The sequence below is a fragment of the Poecilia reticulata genome, linkage group LG16 (genome assembly GCF_000633615.1).
Source record: "Poecilia reticulata strain Guanapo linkage group LG16, Guppy_female_1.0+MT, whole genome shotgun sequence".
Taxonomy (NCBI): Eukaryota; Metazoa; Chordata; class Actinopteri; order Cyprinodontiformes; family Poeciliidae; genus Poecilia; species Poecilia reticulata.
Genome location: NC_024346.1, coordinates 17197386 through 17213632, shown reverse-complemented (window position 1 = coordinate 17213632; position 16247 = coordinate 17197386). Strand labels below are relative to the sequence as shown.

At 39.8% G+C, this 16247-nt stretch overlaps 1 protein-coding gene across 2 annotated transcripts in view; it reads right to left on the bottom strand.

Annotated features, from left to right (window-relative positions):
- Positions 1-2458: 2458 nt before the first annotated feature.
- itga8 (integrin, alpha 8) overlaps positions 2459-16247 on the bottom strand; it is a 52855-nt gene continuing 39066 nt past the window's right edge. For both annotated transcript variants that reach the window (XM_008432589.2, XM_008432588.1), the window contains 10 exons: positions 14935-15027; positions 11554-11633; positions 10250-10330; positions 9151-9256; positions 7844-8002; positions 5661-5777; positions 5449-5562; positions 5258-5359; positions 5044-5166; positions 2459-3362 (listed from right to left, as the gene is read on the bottom strand). In XM_008432589.2, the coding sequence (XP_008430811.1) occupies positions 3273-3362; positions 5044-5166; positions 5258-5359; positions 5449-5562; positions 5661-5777; positions 7844-8002; positions 9151-9256; positions 10250-10330; positions 11554-11633; positions 14935-15027 (1065 nt within the window). In that variant the 3' untranslated portion in view covers positions 2459-3272. The remainder of the gene's footprint in view (positions 3363-5043; positions 5167-5257; positions 5360-5448; positions 5563-5660; positions 5778-7843; positions 8003-9150; positions 9257-10249; positions 10331-11553; positions 11634-14934; positions 15028-16247) is intronic.

Here is a 16247-nt window from a genome sequence, read left to right as displayed (position 1 = left end):
AAGGTGCGAACAGGAACAGGTACTACCATATAGAGAAATGCTTGCTGTCTACTGATGGGATGTGCCATCAGTAACAGAACCTTTTCTCCAGGCTGATTCGTAAGAACCTTGCTGATGCAGACAATTTCACATTTGCTGAGCCGTGGGTTAAACAGAGCAGTAAAAATGAGCAGGTGTAGAGTCTGTAGAGTGGAACAAGACGGAGCAAAATCCTTTCAGAAGTTGGGAGGACAGATGCCACGGATGTGAAGAGGCTTTAAAACAGACACCAGCATTAATCTGAGGGTTTAATATGAATAAGGAACCATTTTGGTTCAAGATGGCTCCTGTAAATGAGTAATTTCGCAGTTTTGTCTGTGCAATGTTAAGAACGGCATAAAAGTGCCACATTGTGGTGATCTTTGAAACTGCACTTTGACATATCGGTGTGTTAAGAGTGAGGATGTCGGTGTGACAAATGCATAGAAGCAAAAAACAATCACTCTTAGAAAAAATACCAGTTTATCTGTTAGACATCTTAACAATTTGTAAATAGCCAAAGTCTTCCATTATAATGTCGGTCTGTCCTTATTCCCACTGAAGAGAAGTGACTCTCATCGCCTTGTACAGACCTGTGAAACAATTTCAATTGTCACTGTTCAGTTGAATAACACACAAGATGTTGCTTCACCTAAGACGTTTTCTTTTGCACCAGCTTAAACAACCCAGGAAACAGTGGGAGTCAAAGACTTAAAAAAAAAAAAACATTTTGTAATTGGAGTCTGTTTGGATGAATTTCTGTATAAGATGCAGTGTGTCCTATCAATACAGTATGTAGTAAGTACCAACAATGTTTCTTTACTTTGGTGGTGTTGAGATTTGTTGTTACGATTCTTACTTCAAATGTTTGATTTGAATTTTTATCACATATATTCAAGGAAATAAAGAGTCTGAAGAAAAACGCAGCGTGTGGTGGTTCCTCAATGATAACTCGCACTGAGGTTCAAACGACGTCATGCAAAGTATTCACACCACTTAAACATTTACACAATTTGTCCAACTACACCGACAACGACTACTAATGCTTTTCAGTTGCAGGACTTGAACATGACACTTCATGAAGTTCAATAGGTGTAAAAACTTTTGCGAGGAGCTAAATTTACACCAACATTACAGTCTGGCGTAGAGAGTTCATGGTTTTGGAAAGGAGGAAGACACAATGTGCTTTGGCATTATTTTGAATGTGCTATGTGGTTTGCCAGCAGTGAGATTGACAAATGTTTTAATTCAGTTGGACCTGAAAATGTCTTCACTTTTTCTCTCTTGCGTTGATATTTCCAAGAGAAAGCTTTCCCATTCCAGAGCACAGACAGTAACACACACCAGAAGTCCATTTGCAGAACCAGTGCCATGTTGCTAAGTCGTTCTGACAAACATCTTATATAAATGTAGGGTTTCAGATCATGCAAATTTTAATTTGAAGGTTTCGTTTTAGCAAATGAAATAAATTGTGCTAATTTGAAATAGCTAAAACTAAACTAGAATACAAAAAGAAACGATTGATCCGAGGATGTATTCAAAAGTCATTTGATTCCTAATGCATTGGTTTTAATAAAACATAAACACATTTAATAGATGCGTTCTCTTTCAAAGAGTCACCGGCTCGTGTTGTTTTAAGCTGCTGCTGTACGGAAAATGTTCTGAATGAAAAAGAAAGCAAATGACCTATTCATTCAGTCCTGACATGAATGATAAATCAGGATAAAACTGATTTATCCTGCACAGAGAAAACTTTAATCCATTAATGTTTCTTTAGGACAACAGCTTCATGGCAATTAACAGTTCAACTAATCAAACAGAGTCCAATTTCAAACAGAAAACGTTCACAGGTATATTAAAAGTGTTTAAATGACTCTGAAGCTGGAGAGACAGTTCCTAGCTCAACTGTTTTTGTCAGCAGAAACTACCATAAAAGGTTATTCAGCTGAAAGCCACACGGTGGCACTGTCCTGCTTCTGTTGTCTCATTTGTTGTCTGCGGGGCCAGAAAGAAAGTTAGCATTTTTCAGTGCACCGTTTGGGGGAGCAAGAGTCCTTCCTCTGAGGTAAAGAAACCCAGCGGTAACACTGTGACACTTACCTGCGTATTTAAGGCAAACCACCAAAATCCTTTAATAACCAAAGTTTTATTCTGATAAACATTTGATGTAAAAACCAAAACTTGCTCAAACCTGAAACTTGCATTTTAAATTACAGCATTGCTGACAACCAGACATTTTCTGACTGACGTTTATTCACATTAAAAACAGGTGAATAATCTGATGAGTGAATTTATTTTTATTTTTTTACTGCTATGTGTTTTTCATAAAGTCTCATCTTCTGCAGAGGAGAAAAAACCCCAAAACTCAAAGGTTTGCAAACTTAAGCAAGCCTGAGCTGTGGAGATGTGCTCTTTTTCTTTAAACATAAAACCCCAGAGCTGCAACAAGACAATAAGTTATTTATTTTGTAACAGTTTCATCATGTTGGTACTTGTCTAAAAATGCGTTGCTTTTAGAAATAATACTTATCTAACACAACGACCAACCAATCTTACAGTATATACACATACAATGAAGACATGAAGCTCTAAAAAAAAAGTAGTGCCAGTGTAACAACAAGCTTCAGAATCACACAACGCCCAAATATTGCACGTACATTTATAAATATACACTTTGACATTTTGTGCCCCTTTTTTAAACCCTATGCATGTGGTAGCGTGTTTAGTGAACGTAAATGTAAACTGCAAGGTATTCGGCTTGGTTTGAAGGAAACGGGGAGAAATTAAGTTCATAAGCTGCACTTCTTACACACAGATTTGCAGGAATCCATACACACTCACTGAAACTCATTAAATGCACTTGTGCACACTACAGAGCTCAGTTGTCTTCGTGCTGCACAAAAACAAGAAGTTTTGTCTTCTCGACATAATCCACTCGGCCTTCAGTTGTGGTGCTTCATTGCAACGTATAAACAATTGACATGTGTGGGTAATTTAGCCTGACTTGTGTGTTGTTTTGCCCCCACTTTGTGTGCTGTGACCTCACTTGTTCTGGTCACAGAGTTTGCGGCACTGCAGCTTTTTTTTTTTGTTTTTACTCAGTTTCTTTAAAACAAATGAAGGTAGAAGGCTTCCAAAACAGGGAGACTGGAGCTTCCAGATATTACAGATCTCAGATCTGAATTAGGTCATTCAGAAGGTGCAGCTTCCTCCTAAACCACAAGCTTTTAATCAAGTGCCGTCGTTCGTCTTCTTCAGGCATCCCCAGTTTGATCAGACGTTAGCTTCTCCTGGTCGGAGACATCGTCATCTGCTGGCAGCCGGGCTCGATCGAAGAAACCACACTGAGGGAATCGCATTCACAAGTCAATATGCAACAGAACAAAAATGCTGTCAAAGAGTTATTAAAGAAACCGTATTAGAAAACCGTGCCAACGTATAAAGTTCTGAGTCAATAGATCTTGATTAATGGCTGCACTTTAAGATCTTTCAAAGTTTTTCTTTGGACTTTGGCACGATTTTATGTCAATTTCCACCCTAGGACTGTGAGACTCTAGAAAATCAAATACATTTTGAAATCATAGTTCGGAATTGTTCTGTCCAATTGTGATCGATCCATGTTTTCCCTCGCTCTTTTTTCTGTCCTCACAGTTTCTCCAACACTTTCTGTAAGCTTTTACCTTCTTTATATTAAGTGGAGTGAAAGTCTATTCAATAGGGCAAAGAAATTAGTTTGGCTGCAGAGCTTATGAAATATTGCATCGGAACTGGCCTTAGCCTTTCCAATTTAAAATATGGTAAATCCCTATTGCAGTTTATTGTGGTAATATCTGATAATAGCTGCTTTATTGTTCCTTCACATTTGTACAAATCAAAGCTGGTTCAGGAGAGTAAGAACATATTTTGTTGTTTGGACCACCTATGAACCGGTAGTGGACATGGAACCATAAGCAACTTTACTTTGACCATTTAATTGTTTAGGAATAAACAGCTTCCAAGACACAACTTTGGACTTTGAACAAGTAATGCATAACTTTGAAAAATAGATCTTGAAGATTTTTTCCACAGCACATCACTGCAGTACCCATTATTGCAATGGGGTGTGAGAGTCTTTAACAAGCGCAAAGCCTTTTGCTGCCAAGGCGGCAAAATATCTGTTTCCAACTGCAAAGAGGAACCACATGACAATAGAGGCTGCTTCTCGGTGAGGTATAGCCTTCATCTACCAGCATGACCTTCTCCTATCTCCTCAGGCCTCATGCCACAGCTACAACAACGTCCAGCCCACAGTGGGCTGGCAGTGCTTCTTGTAATCTACCACACTGCTCTTAGTGGTGCAGCACTGTGTGCAGGACGCCCTGCCGCTGCTCTGGCAGCATCCTGAAGGATCTCAGCAAGCAGCTAACATAATCAATCCTGGAATATCATGGCAGTGCTGTGATCAGTCGCCTTGAATTCAAAGATCAGTTTGCACTGGTGTCTGATTCTAAGGGGGGAGTGCGCACACCTCCAAACTGTGCATGTAGGCTGAACAAAAGGAGTTGTGTCCTTCGGCCAGATATTGAAAATGCTGAATATTTTGATCAAACAGCCAATAAGACATCCTGCCATTGTATTTAGAGGACAGGGTGACAGGGTGAGCAGCAGTCTATAGCAACTCTCAGTGAGATCATCTAAGAGTGGTAAAAAAAGAAACCCGTTTTTACCTGCATCTTTGGTCACATCCTTACAAACTGAACAAAAATAATCCCTGAATTATTCTAGTTTTTTTTAGAACTATAAAAAAATACAGAAAATATCTGCATGTTATGCTGATATAGTACGGTAAAAGGACTGAATAGAAAATGTCAGAAAAGAAGACAAGTCCAATGAAAAACTTTCAAAAGCTTATGGTAGCCTGAGGAACTATTAATGAGGGCCACAGACTAGAAGAATGTCCTTCCCTTTTAGAACCAAATTCTTTAAAAATCCAAATTAGAATAAGAGTGTTGCACAATACCGTGAAAACTACTTCTGCTTATTTACCTTCCACATCGCTAATGTCAGCATGGCCAGCACCAGAAGACCCAGCAGTATGGCCAGAATGATGACCCAGAGCGGAACAGCAAACGACACATCAGGAGTCCCCCACAGCACGAGGGTTCCCATCTGGAGAAAAAGAGGTGCAAATGATGCCAAACTTCTTTTTCCAGGCTGAGAATGTACATGCACAGTGATTTGTTTATTGTTCCTTTCTTACTGATATTCTATGTTGAGGCAAAGCAGGGGGCTGGATGCGATAAGGCACAGATATGACCATGAAGGATACCGTTGAGTTGAGAACGTATGGGTCGTTACGCCGCTTTAAGACAAAATACGCAACTTGATAATGGGTGTGAAAATATTTAAAGCGCCACATTTAAATAATTTATGAAACGTAAGAATTACTACCTGTAGAAACGTATGTGCCCACAGTCTCGATCGGATCTTAAGCACAGCACTCTGGCCTCGATCCAACCGACCAACCACACACGTGATCCTTAGACAGGAGATGTTGGTGCAGTTCTGAATGTGGGAAGTGGGAAGACAGACATGAAGCACCTGTGGATCACTAATGAATGTTTTTCTGGCTTGTTTTCTCGGGAGAAGACGGAGGCACTCACCAAGGTCTTGCTGCTATAACTTTCAGCTGTGCCGACAGATCGTTTGTGGCGGTGAGGAGGATCGGTGGTGTTCCTCAGGAAACCCAGCAGCTCTGGGGTGTCCTGCAGAGAGGAGATCTGAAACAAGGAGGCGGCGACAGAATATTAGAAATATGTTGGAAGGGTTTCAATTTTGCAGAACAGACATATCTCTGCCTTGCTTAACTATCGCAAATAAGCAGAGGAGGAAGCAATAAAAAACAATGTTCAAATATCTTTGGTATGTATTTGGGCTTTCTGACGATTCCACAGTGAGACCCAACGACCGCCACGCACTGCTTATTTTATCAGCGTCTGGGAGACACATGATGTGGCCTTATCAACCGCTGAAGAGGACATGTAAAACCCAAAGATTTGGAAGACGTAATAAAATCCCACAAAACGTCCAGCTGCAGAAACAAGTGTAAAATCTGATCAAAGAATGTCTGGTATAAAGTTGGATTAGGGGAGATTTAATTTCCCCCGGTTACACTGTCTCATTGACAATGAGGAAAAATAGACGGGAGAAAATAACCCACACGTCCTCAAGTTTCAGATAACACAGATAGATTTTTATTGTTTCTGCTCTGGAAGCTCAGCTTTGGAGGGAGGCCAGAGGGAACAGCTTGATTTAATATTTTAATTTAAATATTTGAAAAAGCCAGCACGCTGAGCACACATTGATTATTTTTTCTTCTCAGACCAACTATTTTTGGAACCAGAATGCCATTTGTTTTCTTCCTCTCCTTCAGCCCCGCGGTTAGAAACAGAACCACAGACTTTTTAACGAATAAATGAGAACATTTTATGCCACAGTTGGCCGATTTGATTAAACGGCTGGTTCTGCGGCGTTATCTCAGAAATATCAGCTCAAGAACAATCTGCTGTAATCAAACCAGTGTACACAAAGAAACCAATATTAAAGTTAAAAGAAAGATGGGCTCACTGCCGATGGAAACTCTTCCAACGTCTGAAATAAGCCCGATCCTTCCTCCCTATTTCAGAATCTTGTTGGAGTTATTATCATTATTTTTTTGTTTTATTTCAGTGACAACTCATTTTCTGGTAGATGCTGTCAGATCTCTATTTTAATTTTCAGATTTCAAAAGAGTTCATGATGCTGTTCACCTTAGAATCATTCACAGACAAACGGCTTCACAGATCCTCCACCGTACACGCCAGTGGTTTTGAGAGATGTTCTACTATTATTCAACATTGGTTTTATGGCAAACTCAATTTGCTAGTACTGGTTTTCTAAAAAGCTCAAAGTTGGCCTCATCTGACCGAAGCAGATCGTTCATTTCCGTTAATAAAGTCGGCGAAGCGTTTAGGAAACTGTACATGTTTACGTTTGTGTGGGTAGGACACGAGTCCCTTTACATTACTTTTGACAAATAAATTAAAATACCGCTATGGAGACCTGGTGAATACTTGATGCCAATCTTCGCCGAATCAAGCTCTGACAATTTGTTTTAATCCCCTTCCCACCGTACTCACTGTGTGTTTGGTCCTCTTTCAGCTTTGTTTTTGTCACAGTTACCATTGTTAAAAAGTCAACTTTTATAGATGTGAGCAATTTAAGGTGGGTTGCAAATTTTTTACAGCCATGTCCTGACTTGCACCGATCAACATGTCTGCATTATTTGAATGGGACGTCCTCTAGTCCTCCTCATTTCAAAGAGTGATGAGCGTTTGACCCAGAAAGAAGAAAACACTTCTAACCTCAACTTAAAATTGAGAAGTTTAAACTACAAAAATACTTCAGGTATATTTGTTTAGTAAGAATTGCCATATGGGGGGGGGGGCAGTCGGTGTTGCACCCATGATTTTGTTAAAATAATATTTCATAACATGGAATTTTTTAGCTTCACTGAATGAATCCAAATAAAGGAAGACCATTTTTTTTATATTCTCCAGAGGATTATATGCTACCGCAATGAAAACACATCTTGACCAGGGGATGGTGTTGAAAACAACAACAAAAATAACTTGTCAAATGAATCAAACAGAAGCTATTTTTAAATTATAAAGGTCCAGGACATATGTATATTTCAGGTTTATATATATATATTGATTTCCATTGCAGCAAGTATATCTATGAGTCCAAAAGTTTTGGTTTTGGATTACGTGTCCAAGTGCATGAGCTTGTAAAACATTGATGGTACCTGGAGGCCCTGTGGGTTGAGGCTGCTGTTTGTCCGGCAGCTAATTGGGCCGTCAGTTTGAATCTCCATGGCGTACAGCAGGTTCTCATCACGGAAACGGGCAGGCCAGCCGACCTGAAGCTCAGCCTGCCCAATACTACTGGGACCGGCGTTATGGAGCTGGAGAGGGAAGGAGGCAGAGGGAGAGAGAGAGAGAGAGAGAGAGAGAGAGAGAGAAGCAAAAACAGAGAGCTGTCAAGGTTTTACCCTCTTCTGCCTTATTAGCAGGTCTCATGTGACCAGGGTTGTAATCAGGTTATCATAACTGTGGTACAATGAGACAGGCCACCTGTGTTTTCATGGAGATAATGCTAATGCAGCCTTCAGCCTCTGGGGATTGAAAAGGCAAGACAAGCAAAAAACTTCACCAGGTTCATTGTCAAAACTAGTGGGAATGACTTATGAACCTAAATCAACCCTCGATTTAATAAATCCTCTTTTTGCCGTCTTCGTCTCACCCCAATGCACATCTCCCATCACCCCCTACCTCTAATATACTGAAGCAAGTCATCCAAACAGGACATGATCCTATCCTGGTGCTGCAGGGCAAGAATTCAAAAAAAAAAAGAGGAAAAAAACTCAGTCCTCTAACTAGAAGCAGCTGTCCACTGGGAAAAGTACCACAAATGAAAATCATTATCAGCTGCAGGAGAGGCCAGACAATACTGCACTCAGGTTCAATGAAGCTGCCCGCCATTTAAAGCGAAAAAAAAAAAGAAGTCGGCGCAGACTGACAATGGCTTGTAATCCGTTTGCAGCTCTCACTCCTTCTGCCTTTTCTGTTGTTATCTCAAAATTAGAATTTGCAACACTCACTTATTGCGCGTTTCCGTGTGACTGTCCTCCCTCCTTCATTACTTAACTCCTTATTCCCTTCTGTTTTTCTTCCTTCTAAGGCCTTCCGACTCTCGCAGCAGTAATTACCGCTGAGCTGGAAACCTTTGATCAGCCACATCCTAATTCTTTATAGAGCCACTGGTTTTACTGTGACTGTGTTTTAGTGTTGCTGTTTACTTCATCCCGAAGAGGTCTCGCCTCCTCTTAGCCTGACTGCAACGTCAAACACCTATTTTATCCCCTCATTTTTTTCTTCTTTATCACCAAAAGTAAGGACAAGAGCAGCAGAGTTTGACCTGCCTTCCCCTCTTCCCACTCCACAGCTCAGCACTTCATTTAATAGAAAACTGTCTAAGTAGTTTTCAGCTGATCTTTCTGTCTAATAGGGCTAATTGCTTTCGATTTTTGACGTATATGCATCTGAAAAGTACCTCATATATGTGTGTTACTTGCGGACCAACGTCATCCTCCTTAACGGGTTTCTTTTTGGGTTCCCAGTTTGGGAACGGCAGCACAACCTGAGAGGGATGAGACACCCTGCAAGGACAAATTGATTGGATGTAAACACATAGTTTTATCTGAAAACACAGACAGGGCAACAAACAGAAAAGAAAAAAAAAAAAAGGCCAAACAAACACACGTAGACACACACACTCACACCTTAGAGCAGTTTAAGAGAGGCTAATTAACATGATGAACATGATTCTGGACTGTGAAAGAAACGTGGAGAACCTGGAAGCCAGGCAACGCATGTGGAGAACAAATGGAACTCCATGCAAGTTAAGACAATGATATAAGCGTTGCCCATTCTTTCGCAGTGGCTTTTTCTGCTTTTGTGAAGATTATAGCTGAAAATGTGCCATTTTCAGCTATGGGGGCTATTTTTAATCTGCAGAACATTTGCAAACTCAAACAATTTTGCAAACAGATTTTATCGTGGTTTGCCAGATTAACTATACAACATGTGCAACTTTGAAATCTCATACAAAGAAAAAAGAACATAAGTAAAATCAGTGCAGGATACATATGTTGATCTTCAATCTGATCACCGTTGTGATGCATTTTGTAGAGTTTATAATTAATTAACTTCAGTGGGAAAATAAGAAGATGTCTAGTGTGCCGTTTGCAAGGTGCATGGATGTGCAATCAAACTATCTAAGCCTCACCCCAGAATCAAGGTTAATTATCTCATTTCGACCATCATGTTTTACAACAACAGTACTTTAAATACAACTAAAATGTAACATTTGAAGCAGAGCAGTTTACAGGACAAAGTGTGGCATGCTCTCCCTCCCACTGCTTCTTCGTTTGTGTGCTCCACTGACCACACCTAAACAACGGCATGTCAGGCACCAGGCTTTGAAGCGTGTGTGAGAGCCTGTGTGTATGCATTAGCGTGGAGGAGCTGACAAATAACCCTGGATGCATACAGTTTGGTTTGAATCTGTCAATAAATATGTGCTGTTGCATAGAAATCCAAGCATCGTTTCCTACAAACAACCAAAAAACTTGCAGACACGCTGGACTCACCCGCGCAAATCAAGCTGAGCCTTAGCAGCGACGGTCAAATTCAGACTGACCATGTTGCTTTCAGAGTTGTCCTTGTTGGAGCTGTAGGGAAAAATCACAAGCACAATAAGCAAAACTGATTCAAAATGCCTTAAAATCTACACTAACTAATCAAACCCCTTTCAAAGAGATGCATGTTTGTCATATGACAAAATGAAAGCAAGATGAGTATTTGAAAGAACGGCCCGACAAAAGCGTGAAAACAAAGTCAGAAATGACAATTACAAGCATCTGTATGCTATGATGTAATAACCACTTCATAACTGAGGACGCGGCTGCTCTAATCAAAAGAGATAATGAGTTCCAGCGATGATCTCAAAAACACATTTAAAGTGATTTTGGTATAAATGCTAACATAAGCTTCTGGAACGGCCCTGACCTGAGTCCGTTCGGGATCGATGGGCTGTCCTTTAAAGCCAGTCACTTTAAAAGAGCTCTGTGATTTTTGCCAAGATGTCCAGACAAATATTCAGTCAGAATTACGGCAAAAGCTTTTTGATGGCTGTAAAAACAACTTGGTTGGAAGCAACAAGCAACTAATGTAAGTGGGAGTGTGTGCATCTTTTTTTTTGCATGCATGCTATATATATATATATATATATCTCACTATAAAGACAAAAAAAAAAAAAAAACCCACAGTGAATTCAAAGTTTAAACTCATGTTCGTATTTATAGAACGTACTGAAGTTTCTTGTTGTGTTATCATTGTACAGTGGAGGACAAAGAAAAGCTCAAATAAATCAATAAAATCTCAAAATCAATGTGACATTTTGTTTATGATGAGTGCATGTGAAGTTTCCACCCGGACTATATGTCTTTCAGTTCATGCATTCATCTCATTCATTACAAAGAGCTGCTGTTTTACTCGACCTCAAAAATGTCACAAAACTCAAAGACGGTCATAATGAAAATAGCATGATCTTCAGCTGACTCCTTGAAAGGTTCGCTTTGTGAATAGCTGCATGTACAAAATGACAAATGGTGCAATAAAACAAACATTTTGCATTGTGTTTCTCCTGTCCATCTGTCTCTCTCCGTCCCTGCGGCCAGCCGCATGAGACCACAGACAGTGGTGGTATCAGCGCCGACTTGGGACACATGTAGACAGATCGGAGGAAAGACAAACAACTCCCCTGTGTGTATGTTGTGTGTGTGTGTGTGTGTGTGTGTGTGTGTGTGTGTGTGTGTGTGTGTGTGTGTGTGTGGAGGCGTGTGTGTGCGTGTGCGGGGGTGTGTGTGTGTGTGTGAGCTCATGATTGTGTCACCTGTGGATCTGTAGCTCAAAGCTGATTTTCGGTCCGGAGTCTTCCAGCCTTTGGACCGAAAACCTCAAACCAACGGACAGCTGCTCAGGAGCATCAAGAAACCCAAGAAACAGAGAAAATGTATTAAAATCATGTGACGACAGAATGAGGAGGTACCCTATAGGAAGACGGTGAGGAATTAGATGCATGTGTACATCAAAGGCAGCGCTGAACAGACAGTAAAATCCTTGTAACCGGATCCCCCCCCCACCCCCGCCTCGTTACTTCATAGTCACAATATCTGGATTGTGTATGCGTGTGTTGATAACAGCAAGTTTCCTAAATCTGACAAAAGCCAGACTACAGACACATACTTAAAAACCACAGTCAAGTTCCTCGTCTCTCCTGTGTTTAAATCTCCCTGTCCTCCAGGCTAACGCAAAACACGTGGAGGCTTCGGTACGCCATCGACTGCTGTGGCGCGTGTGTGTTTACATGCACATGTGATCTTCGCTGAAAAACAGGACGAGCCTCCGATGCAGAGGAGTTGGGGGGGATGACAGCATGCAGACTTGTATTAAAAAACTTCAAGAGCCATGTCTCCAGGGGGTGAGGGGCTACAAAGTCAAGCTGTCTTTACGGGACACGTTAGGGAGACTTGGAAGGGAAAAAAAAAACCAGGCGGGGGAAGATCTAAAGAGGCAGAGCATCAAATGTGGAACGAGCCTCAGTCAGCTAAACGAAGACGATGGGGGACAGGGAAAATCAAGGGCAACACAGTCAACTCTGCTACTGGTCTGCTGGTTGAAAACCTGAAAGTTCAGGGAGTTGCCAAAAAGATTTTTTTTTGTTTTGTTTGTTGAAAGAATTGATTTTGTGTGTGAAGATGTCTGTAAAAGAAGCTGCTATTGACACCCGTTTTAACTTTCCCAAAGAGCTTGCAGTTGTCATGCCAATCTGAATCGCCTGTATGTCCAAAACTCATTAAGGTGAAGTAAATAAACTTCTTCTGCATTTGGGTATAGCAGTCCTGGGGCTGCTCAGCTTTGGCTCATTAGGTTTAGCTATAATGCAGAAAAACAATGGTTCTTCAGAGCAACATTGGGGAAAGCGGTTTAAGGCAGTGGTTTGAAAACTTCTTTGTACTTTGGTACTTTTGTCAGTCTAAGTTTGCAGCATTGCAAATAAAAAAAAAAAGGTTTTCGGATAGCTTGTTATAAATGTAACATGTCAACATAAGTGTAAAACCATTTCCTCACAAACTCATTAAATGTGACTGAGGTTTTGGAAAGATTTCTAAATGGTTTTCCTTACAGAAATGTGTCCATATTTTTTTAAAGATATAAATGCTTTAATTTGCTGTTAACTTAAGTATGACAAAATGATTTTTATGCAAATTCTAACCAGTGTGCACATTTATTTGATTTTCCATCATCCATACGGCATCTTATTTCACTGTTTTATCAGTTATAACAAAGCATCTTCGGATAGTTTGAACAGAAAAGCTCCACACACCATTTTGTACCAATTTTATGAACCATGCATTAGCAGGTTAATTTTCTAGATGGTTAAATATTTTTATGAAATTTGGAAAGAGAGAAAACAATAATATTATGAGATTTGAACATTTTATAATTGTTATCTTATATTGAATTCCTATTGTCTGGTAGAAAAGAGTCAAGACTGCAGCGGTTAAGGACTAAAAAAAAACCGGTAACACTTTATTTGAAGGGCGGTGAAAAGACTGTCATGACACTGTCATAAACATGACATAACACCTGTAATGAACATGAATAAGCCTTCATGAATATTTGACTGTTATCATAAAGCATCATTCAGTAAATTATGACACTTTTAATACAAAGTTGACATTATTCAAAATGTCGTTGATATGACAACTTGACATTAACCAATAAATCATTACTGTTTAAACTTTACCTTTAATAACAAAGTTACCTAATTTTTAAAGTGCAATCAGTAATACTTTTATAACAAATTTATATCAGTAATGATTTATTGGTCGCAATGAGACATAGTAGGTTAAATAAAAGCTATGTTCATAAGAAAACAAAAAAGTAAATTTTTAGTAAACCTTTTGACACTTTTCTCAAATAAAAAAAATCCATAATGCAATTATAAACCAACTAATATTAGCTTGTTGTTTCATTACAAAGAGTAGAACATCATTTTTTTTATATAATATTCTGCACATCAAGCACAGAATGCACAACTACTACTAGATTAAACAGTTTACTCTTTTTTGTATTTTTGCTTAAATCTATGCGTGAGAATAAAAACAACAATACATAAATGCTATATATAGCAATATAACTTCTATAAACAATTTTAGGATTAAAAGTTGGTTTTCTGTTTTAAATAAAAGCAATTAGCTCATATTAAGTATTTAATATATACTATGATATTGTATTATTTCTACCTAAGACTATCATAAATCTCAGTCTTACACACAGAATGTGTACCGTCCACAATCTTAAGCCATCAGTGGGCAAACATCGACACAAAATGAGTAACAAAACCAAATGTAATAGAAAACACAAAGATCTGCAAATAACCATTTAAGAAAACACTTTATTAGATTACAAGAATGCTTTCTGTTCTGTTAAACTAAGTGAACTAAACACTTTACAGTAAAGAAAGAGAAAAATTCAGGCATAGAGGCAGAGCAGAGAGTAGAAATCTGCATTTCCTCAGGCCTGGACACCAATCACTCTGCTCTTAGCCTGTGTCATGTGGCACAAGCAATGAGCTCTACTGGTCCGACTTGTGCTTAGAGAGCTCGTATGGAGTGTGTGTGTAAAGGTATGTTCTGCATAAGTTGATGGATTCCCGAGCATCCAACAGGGCAAGGGGAAAAGTTGAATATGGGAAACATCTGGCCAGCTGTCAAGCACACAAACACACATGGCCCCCCTCCTCCAAACTGTGAAACATGACCGCATAATTGATTTATCAGAATGCCCCGTGTCAACTCCCAGGAGCTGACGTGCCTCTCTGCCAGCCTTGACATCTTTAAAAGAAAGCCTCGTGCGACATGCTCTTTTTTTCTTTTTTTTTTAGCCGAGTGGTGTGTGCAACAGAGTGCTAGAATTTCACGTAGGTAGAGACCGCTCTTTGTCTTACAAAGCCTCAGCTTCCTGCATGTGTCGGCCGCGCGGGAGCTTAATGGATTATTACCGTGGCACGCATGCACAAGTTGAGCGTGACGCAAGCACAACCATGGGAGCCAGAGGGTGAAGAATGAGGGTCAAGGTGATGATCGGTAAACTTTGGGAACCATCAGTCAAATTAGGCTTGAAGGGGAGGCGAGGATTTCCTAGCATGGATGTTTTATTAAAGAGCCTCTGAGTCTGTGTTTATCCTTTTTGAGGAGTCACAACTCACCTCCGTTCCTGTCACCATTGGGTTCCCGAGGTCACAAACCACCATTCTGGACTCGTTGATTGTCTTGTACTCGCAGTTCAGCTGAGAGAGAGACTGCGGGAAGAAAAACAGATGAGACTGAGCATGTTGGGGAAAGAGAGAAGGAAGTAAGAGAGACCATCAGATCAGAGTCAAGAGGATGGAGGGCGGGGGGAGACAGGCGAGGAAGAGTGATGGATACTCCGACACTAACAATATAATCAATCAAATGGCTCCATTACACACTCATTAGCACAAATACACACACGTGGGCACGCAAACACACGCGCGCGCACACAAGCTGACCCTATCCATTACCATGGTTCCTAATGCAGCCTGTTAATCATAATAGGGGCTTTTGGGCTGATGCCAGTAAAGCATATCCTGCTGATAGCCTCGCAGTAATTAGGCCAAATGCATGACTTAATGACACAACAGGAAGTGATGCTGCACCTTAACTGCAGCCTCAAATAGCGCACTTCCTTAACTCATATTTGGCTGAGCCTCAATAAGAAAACTGTGTTAGTTAGCCTACATACACTCTCCATCAGCATGAATGTCATGTTAAATTAGATTTTTTAGGGATGCATTTGAATCTTTTATTATTTTTTTAAGTAGAGAGGAGAGATAAGACTAATTCAGAGAATATTTAGAAGAAAAACTGGGTGCACAAGTTCCATTTTTTTAGTTCTGATTGTGTCTTATTGTCATTGTCTTATTGTCATATTGTCTGAATATATCTCTTTTATTTTAGTTTATCTTAGATCCTTTAGTCTGATTTATCTGTTCAAAAAGTTGCTTTATTCTGTGTTTAAGATCACTGCACTGTTGATATGCCGAGACGTCAAAATTACTGATAATGAAGGGAAATGGAGAAAAATAACTTCTGGAAAAAATTTTTAGAGTCAGATGAGATGAATATGAAGGTGTACGGCCAGCATAGCAAAAATATGACTGAGATTGAGATTTTTAAACTTAAGAAAATTCTAACAGAAGGCATGGTGATGGTAGCATTATGCCGAGGGTTTGTTTCTCTACCTCCAAAATTCTTCAACGTTACCTCAGATAAACGGTTAAATGTTCGAAACATGGAAACAACTGGATGTTACAAAAGTATACCAAACAAACATTAGAACTGAAAGCAGGCTAACACAGCATCAAACTGAACTCAACTGAATAATTAGCAATTTGTGGAGAATCTTTAAGAGCTAGATCTGAACCAAGAACAAGAGCGGTCAGAGATCAAGCCTGAAACGTGGCAGAAACTCTGTGACTGCTAAAAAAAAAAAAAAAAA